We start from the raw sequence: 12,587 nt of genomic DNA on the forward strand, positions 1-12,587 counted from the left end.
TTAATTTTGTTGTTTAGTAAGAACCCGTTATTTTGTAAGTCGCAGCGAGTTGGTATTTTTAAGGTTAGGGCGTAAGCTGTCCAAGAGGTGGTGCCCATGAAGGTACTAAAAAGATTGCAACGATAGTAGGTATACTTAGAATGAAAATCAAGGGCATTATTGAAAAATTCTTCTATTCGATGAAAAGAAACACAAATTCTGATATATCTTCCTACAGAATTGCATCAACAAACCGGAAAATTCTTCTACTTAGAATTGTCAGCTAAACCCTTGAGCCAATGACAATGGTTGCATTGTATGCATAACAGTATTAAGAAGTGATGGTATTGGGGAGGCGCACACCAATTAATCACTTTTTTTTTTTTTGAGAAACACCAATTAATCCCTTATACTGATATATCTTCCTCCAGGATTACATCAACTAACCGGAAAATTAGTTACTGGTACCAACTTACATTGTTGCTTAATACATAGTACTCTAGTACATAGAGCTTGCTGATTAGCTAGTGGTACTAATATACATTGTTACTTAACTATAGTCACTTATACTGATACATCTTCCTACATGATTGCATAGTTGATAGGATTACATCACATAACAGGAAGATTACTTACTGGTAATATCTTGCATTGTTGCTTAATACATAGTACTCCAGTACATAGTTTGTCGATTAGCTAGTGGTACTAATATACATTGTTAATTAATTAGTGGATAGCATGGTAAAATAGGTGCTGCGTGTGTTCTTTTGTCTTTGAGGTATCAGCAGCCGGCATTGTTGTCCTCGCCCAGTATCAGCTCTTCCTTTGAGACACGGAGGCGTTGTTGCATCATCTTCTACCCAAGGGTAATCTGTTTCTTCTCCTGTCCAAGACTATGGTTCTTCATCAGTGGTGACATCCTGGTCTGGAATGAATATTTTATTGCACACCTGATGTGAGACCTTAGACTCCAGTCCAATCTTACCTGAATACCAGAAGTTGCTACTGAATTTAGAAGAAAATTCTACTTCTTGGATAACTTGATAGAGTTTTTTTTGAGGTATTAACTTGAGTTACAGGAGCACTAAATTGCCACAATCCTGAAACTCCATCTATGTCATACTGCTAGAGATATTGAACTGATGAAATAAAAGCCGCGCCCGTGACATATAGAGCGTGTAGGTATTTAATCGCAATGGCCAAAGATGCAATACCACCGCTGAGGTCAACAATTTGGCAGACACGTCGGAGAGCTCAAGCAGCACAAAACAACAACAATCTTGTCTCGCCTTTTGTTGATGATGGCCAGCTGACCACGTGGCTACCCAGATCCAACTGCCGGAATGGAAGAAGCCATACTTGCATGTATACCAACATTCTCCAGTTCTGAAATCAGAAAACCAACCTCGTACAGGCCACATAGAAACACTCAAATTTAGACATCAAGTTCAACAAAACACACCAAATCCACATGTAGAATAGCCCAATGTTGCATAGAGCACGAATACATGGGCCGGCCGTTAGCGAGGCCAACAGGGCTTCCTCCCTGTGATCTCGAATGGCCCTTGTGCTCAAGCCAACCAGCAGAAGAATCACATTCATCATCTAAAGACGAAAGTTGAGGAACACCTGAAGGATCCCCATAGAAACCTCAAAAATGTATGATTTGGCGGCACAGTACATCTCCACCTGGGTCGCCCTCTCCTAGCTTCATCTCATTCAGGTTTGATTCCAGGAAGAGGCTCAACAACGCCACCGCCGTGTCAGCATCGTGTGGCTGCTCCTGCATCTTCCGCTGCAGTGGCTCCTCCATGTAGTCAATCTCATCTCCCATCATTGACATCCCGTCCTTCTGCCACAAAGGCGAAGTAAAAAATCCACACCAAATCAGTCCAGAAATAAAAGAAAATAGAATCAAGCAGACAGAGAAGCAGAGAAACACGCATACCTCGACGCCGGAAACGACGAACCAGAAGGGGGCACGCCTCACCGCCGCCAAGCGCCAAAAACCTGCAGAAGCGCACGAAAGGAACAACATATGACCAACAGTTTTTTTCCCCGAAATTATCACATCGAAATCAAGTTACAATGAAGGAGGCTAGCAGGCCAGGAAAAATAATACTAATCTGCAAAAAAGATTGTTTTTGTTTCTCCCACACAGAATCAAAATAATCAAGTAGTAAGCTCAAATTGACAGTTTGTAGTCCCATAGACGACAGAATATCAACTAATCCATTACTGTTTCCCTAAACATCAAGGCTTTTGCAATGTGAAAGCTCGCCATGTCATAACATGGGTATTCATACATTCGACATTTTCCCCTATTGTTCTAGAGGATGTAGTTAAAGCAATCAGGCCACCTTTGGCATTTACGCTCGCTGTTGCAGTTCTTGCAGTTCTGGTAAGTCTAAATCCTCTTACGGATTGCAAGACATGGAATTGAAAACTGACCATTCAAAAAGAAAAAGAAAAACATAAGATCAGTTTGCAACATCTGATAACGTTGATCTATTGGAATTCTACAAATCTTCAGTCTGATATTTGTACAGACAGCGAGAAAAGTAAATAGTTCAACACGAACTTGAGAAAAACACAACATGTGGCTACCTGTTGGCGACGAACGAAACAAAAACATGGAGGAACTCTGAACTTACGGGGAAGTGCTCTGCTGGTACTGAAAATGAAAATCATCTGAGTAGAAGTTATTCAAATATATAGTCCAATTAACAACAGTAATTCTGGGAAGCATTTTAATACATTCAGTTTCAGGAAATGATTCTTGTGTGTGGCAAAGGAAACTGTTTTTCTAACCCTTTATAGGGAAAGAATTTTTCTGGCAGGAAAATCTACACCGGAATATTACTATTGGTCGTAAGTAAAACGTAAATGAGTCTACAAAGAATTTAAACTATTGCACCAGGCGCATTACTATGACATTATCTGATTGCAACACATTGGATTGACTCAGATCTGATTTCACAGATTTCAGAAGGAAGATAAGCAAACCAGGTCTACCTACAAACTTTAAAAACTGATTGTACAAATTTCAAAATCAAGAGAAGCAAACCAGTCTGTCTACAAACTTAGGCCCCGTTTGGCAGCTCTGCATTTTTAATGCATTCTGAGAATACTACAGTTAAAAAAAAACTGAAGCATGAAATATTGTGAAATTTTTGCCTGTCAACTAAAACTACATTATTAATACTGCAGTATTCCTAAAACTGTGGTATTTTCTCTATATCCAAAAAAAACCCAAACCTATTTTTTAGACAATGAGAAAGCTAGAAAAAAGGAGCCGCGTCGCTCGCTCTTCTATGCTACCACCACCAGTGCCGGATGCCATATCTACTCAACTTACTACTGCTTACTCAATAGTCTGAATCTCGCACTACATTATTATTTTCTAACCTAAATGAAAGGATCTGGAAAATATAGTAGCTGATTGAAAGAGAAAAAAGGAATGGTACATGTAATGAGTAAGAGAACATCATAGAAATTGTATACATACCTTCTCCTTTTCTTGGAACCGGAACTGAGGAACGTTTACACAACTGAAGAACTATTTACCAAATAAGAAGATGAACAACTTGCAAAAAAAGCCTTCTCTCAGTTTTCTCTCAGAGCTAACTGAACAAATAACATGTACTCAACCTCCTGCAATATATGCATATCTTTTCTTAGAAGGGAGACGCACACCTGCCGGCAGCAGTGAAGCTCCGGAACTGGAGCTGGATGCGCCATCCTGGGGAACCGGAACTGGGGCAGGATGCACAATCTTGGGGACGGTAGCCGCGACCCTGTTTGTACTGTGGCTGTTCGGCGAAGTCGACCACAAGGTCAATGGAGCCGCAGCGACATCCAGACTCCATGGCCGCAGGTCCACCCGTTGTATGGAGTGAGGAAGAGAAACCAACAGGTTTTTTCTTCTCTTTATCTCATCCTTCAATTCTGCATGTTTACTGGAATTGTGGTGAGTTTGCTTCTCTTTTCCTTGTGTGATCTCTTTGTCAAAAGATGACTGAGCTGCTGAAACCTGAGGAAAAATCACGACGACATGATCAAGCAGCTAACAGCTCAAAGGAATCAATTTAAAGAATCACATGTACATGCGCTAGCTCTTTTTTGATTCTTCATAATTTTCTTCCAAGATGTTAACTCGTTGAGAAGTTGAACCTGACATTCATACATAGCATTACTTAAAAGAAGTTGCAAGATTCTACTCTTTAAATCAGATTCTGCATGTGAATCGGTTATTTTGAACCAAATAGCTGAACTTCAGGAAAATATTACAGACCCATAAATCATAAATACTGGCTCCAAGCTTCAAAAATGGTAACAACAGAACAAAAAAGAGAGTTCTTTTGATTGTGTTTTTTGTTGGGTTTCGTAATTCCTTAGCTCTATGGGAAATCTTAGGTAGTACTAAGTTTAGCTCTATGTGAAACCTTAGCTACTGCTAGGTTTAGCTCTGTGTGAAACCTTAGGTACTGATTGGTTTATGTTTGGGAGGAAATATCCTAGAAGGAACTTCTTGGTATGTTTTCCAATACGTAATAAAAAATGAAAGCCTGTTCTTAGTGGGAAATCAAGAACCACAGATCAATACGTAGAACAGCATGTTTGCAATCTTTTCAACATAATAGAAAACTTAATATTTTCCCTGCCAACTAAATTACTCCTAACTCTTTTAGTTAGTTTAAGCTAACCATCAGACCAACAAATTGGTGCAGATGTAATAAAACAAACAGATACTCCTCAAAGGAAAGCCACCTAATAAATTTCTAAGGTCCTCAGTTGCGCAACCTGATTGAAAAAAAATGAGTGTTCTCGGTCCTACATTTACATCGAAGAAACAACTTTTTTTTATAATTAACCGGGTTAAATAAACATAAGTGTATTTCCCTTAGCATTGACACTCGATGTACAAAATATTGTCACATGGTAAAAGAAGATAGTGACTTACGTAAACACTTACACCAAATCTGAGCATGCATAAGAGTTATAGCTTCATATTTTATCTTGAGATGTACATGAATCCTTGAATCACAGTTAAAAGACCAATAGCCAAATAGCTTGCTTTAACCAAGTGTACAAATTTTATCTCTGGTAACGCCAACCTGATCTGACTGCATAATAGAATAACCATATTCGAAAAAGATGTAAAAGAGTCAAACACCTGTGGAAAATTGAAAGGATCCACCACATGATGAGCAAAATGAATGGCTGTGCTATTTGATGAAAGAACTGCTTAGACTTAGCACAATGACCTTCTCTAGGATTTTTGTTCTACGGACCTCTAAAATAATTTATAGGCTAATTAGCTTCTCATCAGAAATATCACTGAACAGGAGATAATTAGAAGGTACCGAGAGGTTCCAATGACATCAGGTAGAGTATACATTGAATTGGTAGAAGATTCAGGATCTCCCTGCAATATCAGCCTATCAGGCAGTTTATTACCATCTGCATATACATCAGAGGAGAGGAGAACATCGATTATTTTAGAAAGTACTGTTCAGTTTGATTGCAGTTGATTGAAGAGACGAATATTATCATTTTCCTTCAAAGACATCTACCGTCAATTGTCAATCCGTACAATTGAATCAGCTGCAATAGGTTACTGCTTACAAAGGAAACTAAATAAAGTTCTGATTGTTGCGGACAGCAGCAGCACACATATGTAAAAAAAAAAATAGAAGACACAACCAGTACTAATGGGGGGAGGCGGGGGCATCACCATGGGGACGATGATGTACCGGGCGGTAGAGGCATCCCGAAGAGAGCACCAGCCGTGGAATCCTCCCATGGCTGCGCTTCCTCGGGAGGGCGAGTTGGACGCCGGTGCCCTCCTCCCTGATGCTAGCTGCCTTGGGAAGGAGAGTAGGACGCCGAACTCGTCCCCTACGCCACCAGCTAACTCGGGAGGTAGAGAAGAATGCGCCGCCCGCACCAGAGCGGACAGGGAGGGAGCAGAGAGGGAGGGAGAAGAGGGCGCCCATGGCTGCGCTTCCTCAAGAGGGCGAGTTGGACTCTGGCGCCCTCCTCCCCACCGCGCGTCGCCTAAAGCCGCCCGCAGCCCATGGCCGCTCGCGGCCCACCGCCACTGGCCGCGCGTGGCCGCGCCGTCGCCCGCCTGCCCGCGCGTCGCCCGCCCGGCGTCGCCGCGCCGCCCACAGCCCTTCCACCCGCACGTCGCCGCGCCGCCCGCGAGCGGTCGCCCCATGGAGCTGGGTGACGGGGAGAAGATAAATCCATCGGTTTTAGAGGAAGAACAGAAGCCGGCCTATGGGGAGGGGATCTGAGGCACCTCCGTGTGGCCGGGGCTAGAATTTCTGGAGCGGGCGCGTAGGGTCGCGGCTGAGGACCGCGGCGGCATGGAAATAGAAGAGGAGGAGGTGCGGCGCTGGGCATGACCTTGTGCCATCCTCCGCCGCCGCTTGCCGTGGAGCACGGGCACGCCAGCAGCCACTGCAGCTGCCGCTCGCGGTGAAGAAGTAACCGCGCCGACCGCCAAGGAACCAAGGAGGCGACGAACGGAGTGGAGACAACGACGCACGGCCGGCGCTGCCTCTTCACAAGAATTTATGTTCTTGCCGCCGGACGTTGAGCGATATGAGATGAGGAGAGAAGACGTGGAGGAGTTCTATTCTGGAAGGACACGCGTCCCCGACAAACAGACTAAAATTGAGTCAAAGCGGTGTAACCATCGCCTGCGAAGTACTAGGGGCCCATGACGCAACAGTGGTACAGCAGATGAAAAGACTACACGCACCCAGAAGTACACACCACATAGAAAACCATAGGGAACCAAAATAGAAGAAAGAGCAAGGTACCCCCAGAATTACACACGGAGCCGGAGTGATGCACACTATAACACGTGTCAGCTAATGACATAGCCCAAAAAAAATCCAAAAATCTGAGATAAAAGAAAGTTGTTAAGGTTTAGTATAGTTATTATATGAGTATTCTTTTTAGGAAAAATAAGCCTATTGTTTGGGCACCACTGGAAGAGAAGAGGAAGTTAAATCAGGAATTATAAAAGGACGATTATGTACTTCGTCTATCTTTCAAGAAACTGTTAGATCTATCTGCCTTACAAAAATAATACATGTATAAATACGACGCCTCCGCTTTATCATCCCTTCAACTGCACTGGGAACAGAACCGGCATTAAGGCAAAAACAAGACAATACTGATCAGCCCTCAGGAAGACAAGGCAATCATCAGCAAAGAGCAAATGAGAGATCCATGGAGCACTAGGGCACACCCGAATCCCTCTATCTATCCATCCTCCATCATAAAACTTCAGTAAAGATGCTCGGTGTCTCCGATTACGTGTTCGGAGGAGGAGGCTGGGGCTGCGGCGGTGCACATGGAGTGCCAGCTAGCGCCTTTCCCGGTGAAGTACTTGGGTATTCCCCTGTCTACAAGGCGTCTGTCGGCCGAGACCTTCCAGCCGCTTGTGGACAGGCTAGCTCACAAGCTGCCGACGTGGCGGGCGTCCATGATGCCGCAGGCCGGACGTTTGGCGCTGATCCGAGCCGTGCTGGCGGCAATCCCGCTGCACCAGCTAACGTTTCTGGCCCTGAACAAAAAGACTCTCAAGCAGATTAACAAGATCCTGCGAGGGTTCCTCTGGGTAGGCCGGGCAGCGGCCAATGGAGGTCACTGTCACGTGAACTGGGCAAGGGTATGTCGACCGCTGCATCTAGGCGGACTGGGGATCCCAGACCTGGCACGTACGGCCATAAGCCTACGGGTGCGTTGGCTGTGGAGGATGCGCACTGACCCCCTGCGTCCGTGGCGTGGGCTGGACATGCAGTTCTCGAAGGCGGAGTTGGACATCTTTGTGGCCTCCACCTCGATGAGGGTTGGCAATGGAGAGTCCGCTCTCTTCTGGGAGGACCGATGGTTGGGCGGCAGTTCCATCAAGGAGATGGCGCCGGAGGTGTATGCGCTGGTCCCTAAACGGCGCAGGAAGGTGCGTACGGTGCGTCTGGTAGACTGCACCTGGATCCCGACATAGCTGGAGCACCCAGTGCCCTGGCACTATGGCAATATGTGCAATTATGGAGCAGGCTGAGGGATGTCCAGCTCTCGGAGGAGCAGGACACGATGACTTGGGTTTGGACGACGGATGGCCAGTACACCTCCCATTCTTGCTATGAGGCCCTCTTCCAGGGGGGATCACCTCACCATCGTGGGAGCTGAACTGGAGATCCTGGGCGCCCCCTAGGGTGAAATTCTTCATATGGTTGGCCTGCCTTGACACTGGACGGGTGAGAGGCTGGCGCATCGTGGTCTGCCACATGCGCCCAAATGCCCGCTGTGTGACCAATCCGAGGAGACTATGACGCACCTTCTCACTGGGTGCTCATTCTCCAGGACGGTCTGGTTCCAGGTCCTCTCGTGGATCCGATCCACCTCTGGACCTCCTTCTCCGGAAGGGGACTTCGTAGTGTGGTGGTCGCAGGTGGTGCGTACCGTCCCTCGCCAGTTGCGCAAAGGTACATCGTCGATAATCATGCTCACGGCGTGGTGGATCTGGAAGCACCGGAATGCTGCGATCTTTGACAACGCACAGCCTTCACTGCCTTCCCTGCTCGGCGACATCAAGACCGAAGCGCAACAGTGGGCGAGCGCGGGAGCCGGGGTGTCCGCCAGCTCCTCCCCTAGACTAGGTCTCCTCTCTTGGGTCGAGTTGTAATGCGGGGTGTTCGTCCTCTCATGGACATGTACATATAACCTTTCTTTCTATCTATCAATGCATCGAAACGCAATTCTTGCGCGTTTTCGCGAAAAAAAAACTTCAGTAAAGATGATAAACCCTCACCACACAAAAGAAATAAATATGGTGATATTGGATCACCTTGCCGCAATCCCCGGGAGGGCTTAAAACTCTGCAGCAATTCTCCATTAACTTTGATCTGGAAATTGAATGTACCCACACATCTCATAACAAGAGAAACCCATTGTTCATCAAAGCCCAATTTTTGCAAAATTCCTTGTAGATAGGCCCACTCCACTCTATCATAGGCTTTAATCATATCAAGCTTCACCGCACACCAACCTTGGCGCCCTTTCTTCTTCCTCATTGAGTGGATGCACTCATAGGCAGTCAAAACATTGTCTGTGATTAGTCTCCTGGGAACAAACGCACTCTGCGAGATAATCTCATCCAGAATCTCCTGAAGACGATTAGCTATAACCTTTGAACATATTTTATATGGCACATTGCATAAAGATATCGGCCTATACTGGGTAATGTTCTGAGGATTCTTCACTTTTGGAATCAGAGCGATAATGGTTGTATTGAGAATTTCAGGCATATGACCTCCTTGTAGAAATGCCAATACAGCACTAGACAACATCATCCTTAACCAGCTGCCAGTGTTTCTGAAAGAAACCGGCTATGAATCCATCCACCCCAGGGGCTTTTGATGGCTTCATATCGAACAAGGCTTTCTCCACCTCCTTTTCCTCAAAAGGCCTGCATAATCTGTTGTTCATCATATTAGTTACTTTAACTGGGACCGAATTCAGAATAGCCTGCAGATCTATGCTCTTTCTCTTCCAGCACTACACCATTCTCATCAGTAAGCACCCTGATTCGATTTTGACTTCTCCTAACTAAAGATCTTGCATGAAAAAATGATGTATTCCGGTCCCCCTCCTTCAGCCAGTCTACTCTCGAACGCTGCTTAGCCATGATCTCCCCCTTCCGAAGGAGTTCAGAGAGCTGTGGTGCCAAATCCTTTTCTCTCACCGAAGTCCCACTGTACAAAGAATCTGCACGCTCTTTTTCAAATGCCTTTCGACACTTTTTTTATCCTTCTTCCTATATCACCAAACTTCTTTGAACTCTAGGTCGAAAGACCAACTTGCATCTGGCTTAACGCCTCCTGCAGACATGCAAGGCCTCTTGCACCAGATCCGTTCTGCCAACTGTCAATAACAGCTTTTTCGTAGCTTTCCTCCCTACGCCAAGCGTCTTCATACATAAAAAGCCTAGGCCCTCTTTCACTTTCACTTTCACTATCCAAGAGCGTACGAAACTTTGTGATCAACACACAATGGTCAGATTTTGGAGAAGGAGAATGCCTCACTACTGACCCACTGTATAGATCATCCATGGCTGGGCTGGCCAACATCCTGTCAAGACGGATCTTCACATTTGCATTCCCCTCTCGGCCATTGAAGAAAGTCTGTCATATGTTACGGCAAGAAATAAGGCGGAGCACCCTTCCAGTAGTTGGAGCAGCAAACAAGTTCACAAGCGAATTTGATGTGGCAAACTGGTTCTCCTGTACCCATTAGGCTACTTAGGAGATATATACTCTCTCGTGTTTTCACAGATAATAAGTTACGAACCAATCAAAGCTACCCACCGATCACTATAGGGTATAAGGCATATATCACTTGGGTGCTTAAAAAACGTTTCAAGCACAACGATAAGAAATAATAATTACAAGGTGTGTACTCTCATGGGCACCAATCCAGTGTGTTGCTAATGGATTTGTTTTACAATTTCCCATACATGTGTACACTAAAGCACTGCCGGTTGTGTTCTGGCTTAGCGAACTTGATTGTAGTATATAGCTTCTAGATTATCAACAATTCTTAGTAAATGCTGACAGTCAAATTCTACTATTAACCAACTCATTGGTAAATTAGATGATACTGCCATAATAGATTTTTTGGTACTCAAATTGAAAGGTTTATAGATATTTCATAGAGAGGAGATATATTTACAGATAGCAACATATATGAGTTAATTAACCAGATTTCCATTTCATCTAGAAGAGACAGACACAAATTAAAATAGCCTGATTGAACTCGCGGATAACATGGAGAAATGTATTCATAAACTGCCTCCAACAATTCTGAATTTATTTCACTGTGACCTTTCAAAAATTATCTTAAATACCTGGTGTGTTGCACTTCTTTGCCTTCATTTATTTGTAGTTGATGGCGAGCTGTCAGGAAAGGCCATTGCTGATGTTGAGAAGCAGGCATTGAAGATAAAAAAAATACAGTCCGTCAATTATGAGCTTCTGGTTTCTCATGTTCTCTTTTATTGACTGACAAGCCTAATAAGAATACTAAAGCTCTAAGTAGGCAGAGAGTGACCTATTTCATAGATGAAGGAGCATAAAGTACATACTGTTTTCTCGGCACAACGGATATTTGTAGCAACCATCCTACCACGTAAAGCGCTGTTCACCTTCAAGTCTTCAGAATGCCTCTTAAATTTGGGACAACTCCTGCAATGAACAGAGGATCATTAGAGAAGTACAATCTTAAAAATTCTTTATGGATTAGAAAAATAAGTGAAACAAAGGCAAAGTTCTCAGGAATTGAACAGAAAGGCAATAACTCAGTCAGGGTCATCTTTAAATAAACATTTGATACTTTTCTGTTATAACTTATGATGCAATGGTACATGGTAGTCGCCAATTCTCCATTGCAGTACCTTAGAAGCTTGAGCAGAACTCTGAAAAGCCTTTGTCCCTCGTTCCCTTGCTTTTTGTTTGATCCTGATAGCAGAACTCTGTAAAGCCTCTCAGTTTGTATTTCTTTCACTTACTACAATTTCAATTAAGAAGCTTGAGCTATGTGAACCTTATCAGCCTGATAAAATGATGTAAACTTGTGTGCAGCTCACGTAACTGTAGAAAAGAATCCAACTTAGCCAAGAACAGAAACAAGGAGAAAAAGAGAGGGAAAATCCTCCACGAGAGGATCTCGGTGGAGGAAAAGGATGTTGATGCAGATTCTAACCTAGAGAACACCCAACTTAGCCAGGTTTATCTATTTCCCTCCTAGAATCTCTGTCGTCTTTCCTCTACTTTTTCTCTTTTGTTGTTTTCTTCCTGCCAAAAATCAAGGGAAGAAATAGAAAACGTAAAGATGATAGACGGGGACTGTGCTTGTTCATTAAAGTCCATGATTCAACTTGTTTAGATGCATATAATCCCATCAAAGATTCTACTTGTTCAGTTCATGAAATCTGGTAATAAAGCTGACAGATAAAACACTGACAGAAAAGAAGAAGAAATGTAGACTTGATATAACATACTTTAACGGTACATAACCAACAGATAAACCCAAGTCATGTGCATACTCCATAACTTTTAGATTCATCTAGTCCAAGTCTATCATTTACAAAACTTACAACCCACATTCTATCATCTCTTACTAACATATAAACAAATGTTGGGGGGTGGTCAAGGCTGACTTCATGGCGGCTTTTGACAAGCTTTACACGATGTGTGGGCGCGGATTCCAAGGCCTTAACCAGGCTTTGATGGTGCTGCTGCCCAAGCGCCTGGACGCTACGGCGCTAGGTGATTACAGGCCGATAAGCCTTATCCACATCTTTGCCAAGCTGGTGGCGAAGATCCTGGCTACTAGGCTGGCACCTCGGATGGAGTCGCTGGTGGACCGCAACCAATGCGCCTTCATTCGCAAAAGATGCATTCACGACAACTTCATGTTGGTCCAGCAAACAGCCCGCTTCCTGCACAGGGAGAAGGAGCCGAGGGTGATGCTGAAGCTGGATATTGCTCGGGCATTTGACTCGGTATCCTGGGGTTTCCTCATGGAGG

General features: G+C 44.3%; 1 protein-coding gene and 1 long non-coding RNA gene across 3 annotated transcripts; both read right to left on the reverse strand.

Moving 5' to 3' along the window:
• Nucleotides 1–1,158: 1,158 nt before the first annotated feature.
• Nucleotides 1,159–2,855, reverse strand: LOC127293925 (uncharacterized). The gene is made up of 3 exons (XM_051323662.2): nt 2,340–2,855; nt 1,928–1,989; nt 1,159–1,831 (listed from the first exon to the last, which is right to left on the reverse strand). Exons 1-3 carry the CDS (start codon nt 2,431–2,433, stop codon nt 1,631–1,633), a joined length of 357 nt encoding a protein of 118 aa, XP_051179622.1. The 5' UTR covers nt 2,434–2,855; the 3' UTR covers nt 1,159–1,630.
• A 7,903-nt stretch (nt 2,856–10,758) lies between these two features.
• Nucleotides 10,759–11,904, reverse strand: LOC127302588 (uncharacterized). 2 transcript variants are annotated; one of them, XR_007852952.2, is made up of 5 exons: nt 11,761–11,904; nt 11,602–11,648; nt 11,453–11,530; nt 11,144–11,243; nt 10,759–10,974 (listed from the first exon to the last, which is right to left on the reverse strand). It is a non-coding gene; the product is annotated as an uncharacterized lncRNA (long non-coding RNA). The 2 variants fall into 2 exon arrangements; XR_007852951.2 differs by having other exon boundaries at nt 11,453–11,648.
• Between the last annotated feature and the right edge of the window lie 683 nt (nt 11,905–12,587).

The sequence above is a fragment of the Lolium perenne genome, chromosome 1, assembly GCF_019359855.2.
Source record: "Lolium perenne isolate Kyuss_39 chromosome 1, Kyuss_2.0, whole genome shotgun sequence".
In the NCBI taxonomy this organism is placed as follows: domain Eukaryota; kingdom Viridiplantae; phylum Streptophyta; class Magnoliopsida; order Poales; family Poaceae; genus Lolium; species Lolium perenne.

Coding starts and splice junctions, on each gene's coding strand:
- LOC127293925 (XM_051323662.2), bottom strand. CDS start 2,433: ATGGTCAGTTTTCAATTCCATGTCTTGCAATCCGTAAGAGGATTTAGA. Junction 1,990..2,339: donor AGCGAGCGTAAATGCCAAAG/GTGGCCTGATTG, acceptor GCGCTTCTGCAG/GTTTTTGGCGCTTGGCGGCG. Junction 1,832..1,927: donor TCGTCGTTTCCGGCGTCGAG/GTATGCGTGTTT, acceptor CCTTTGTGGCAG/AAGGACGGGATGTCAATGAT.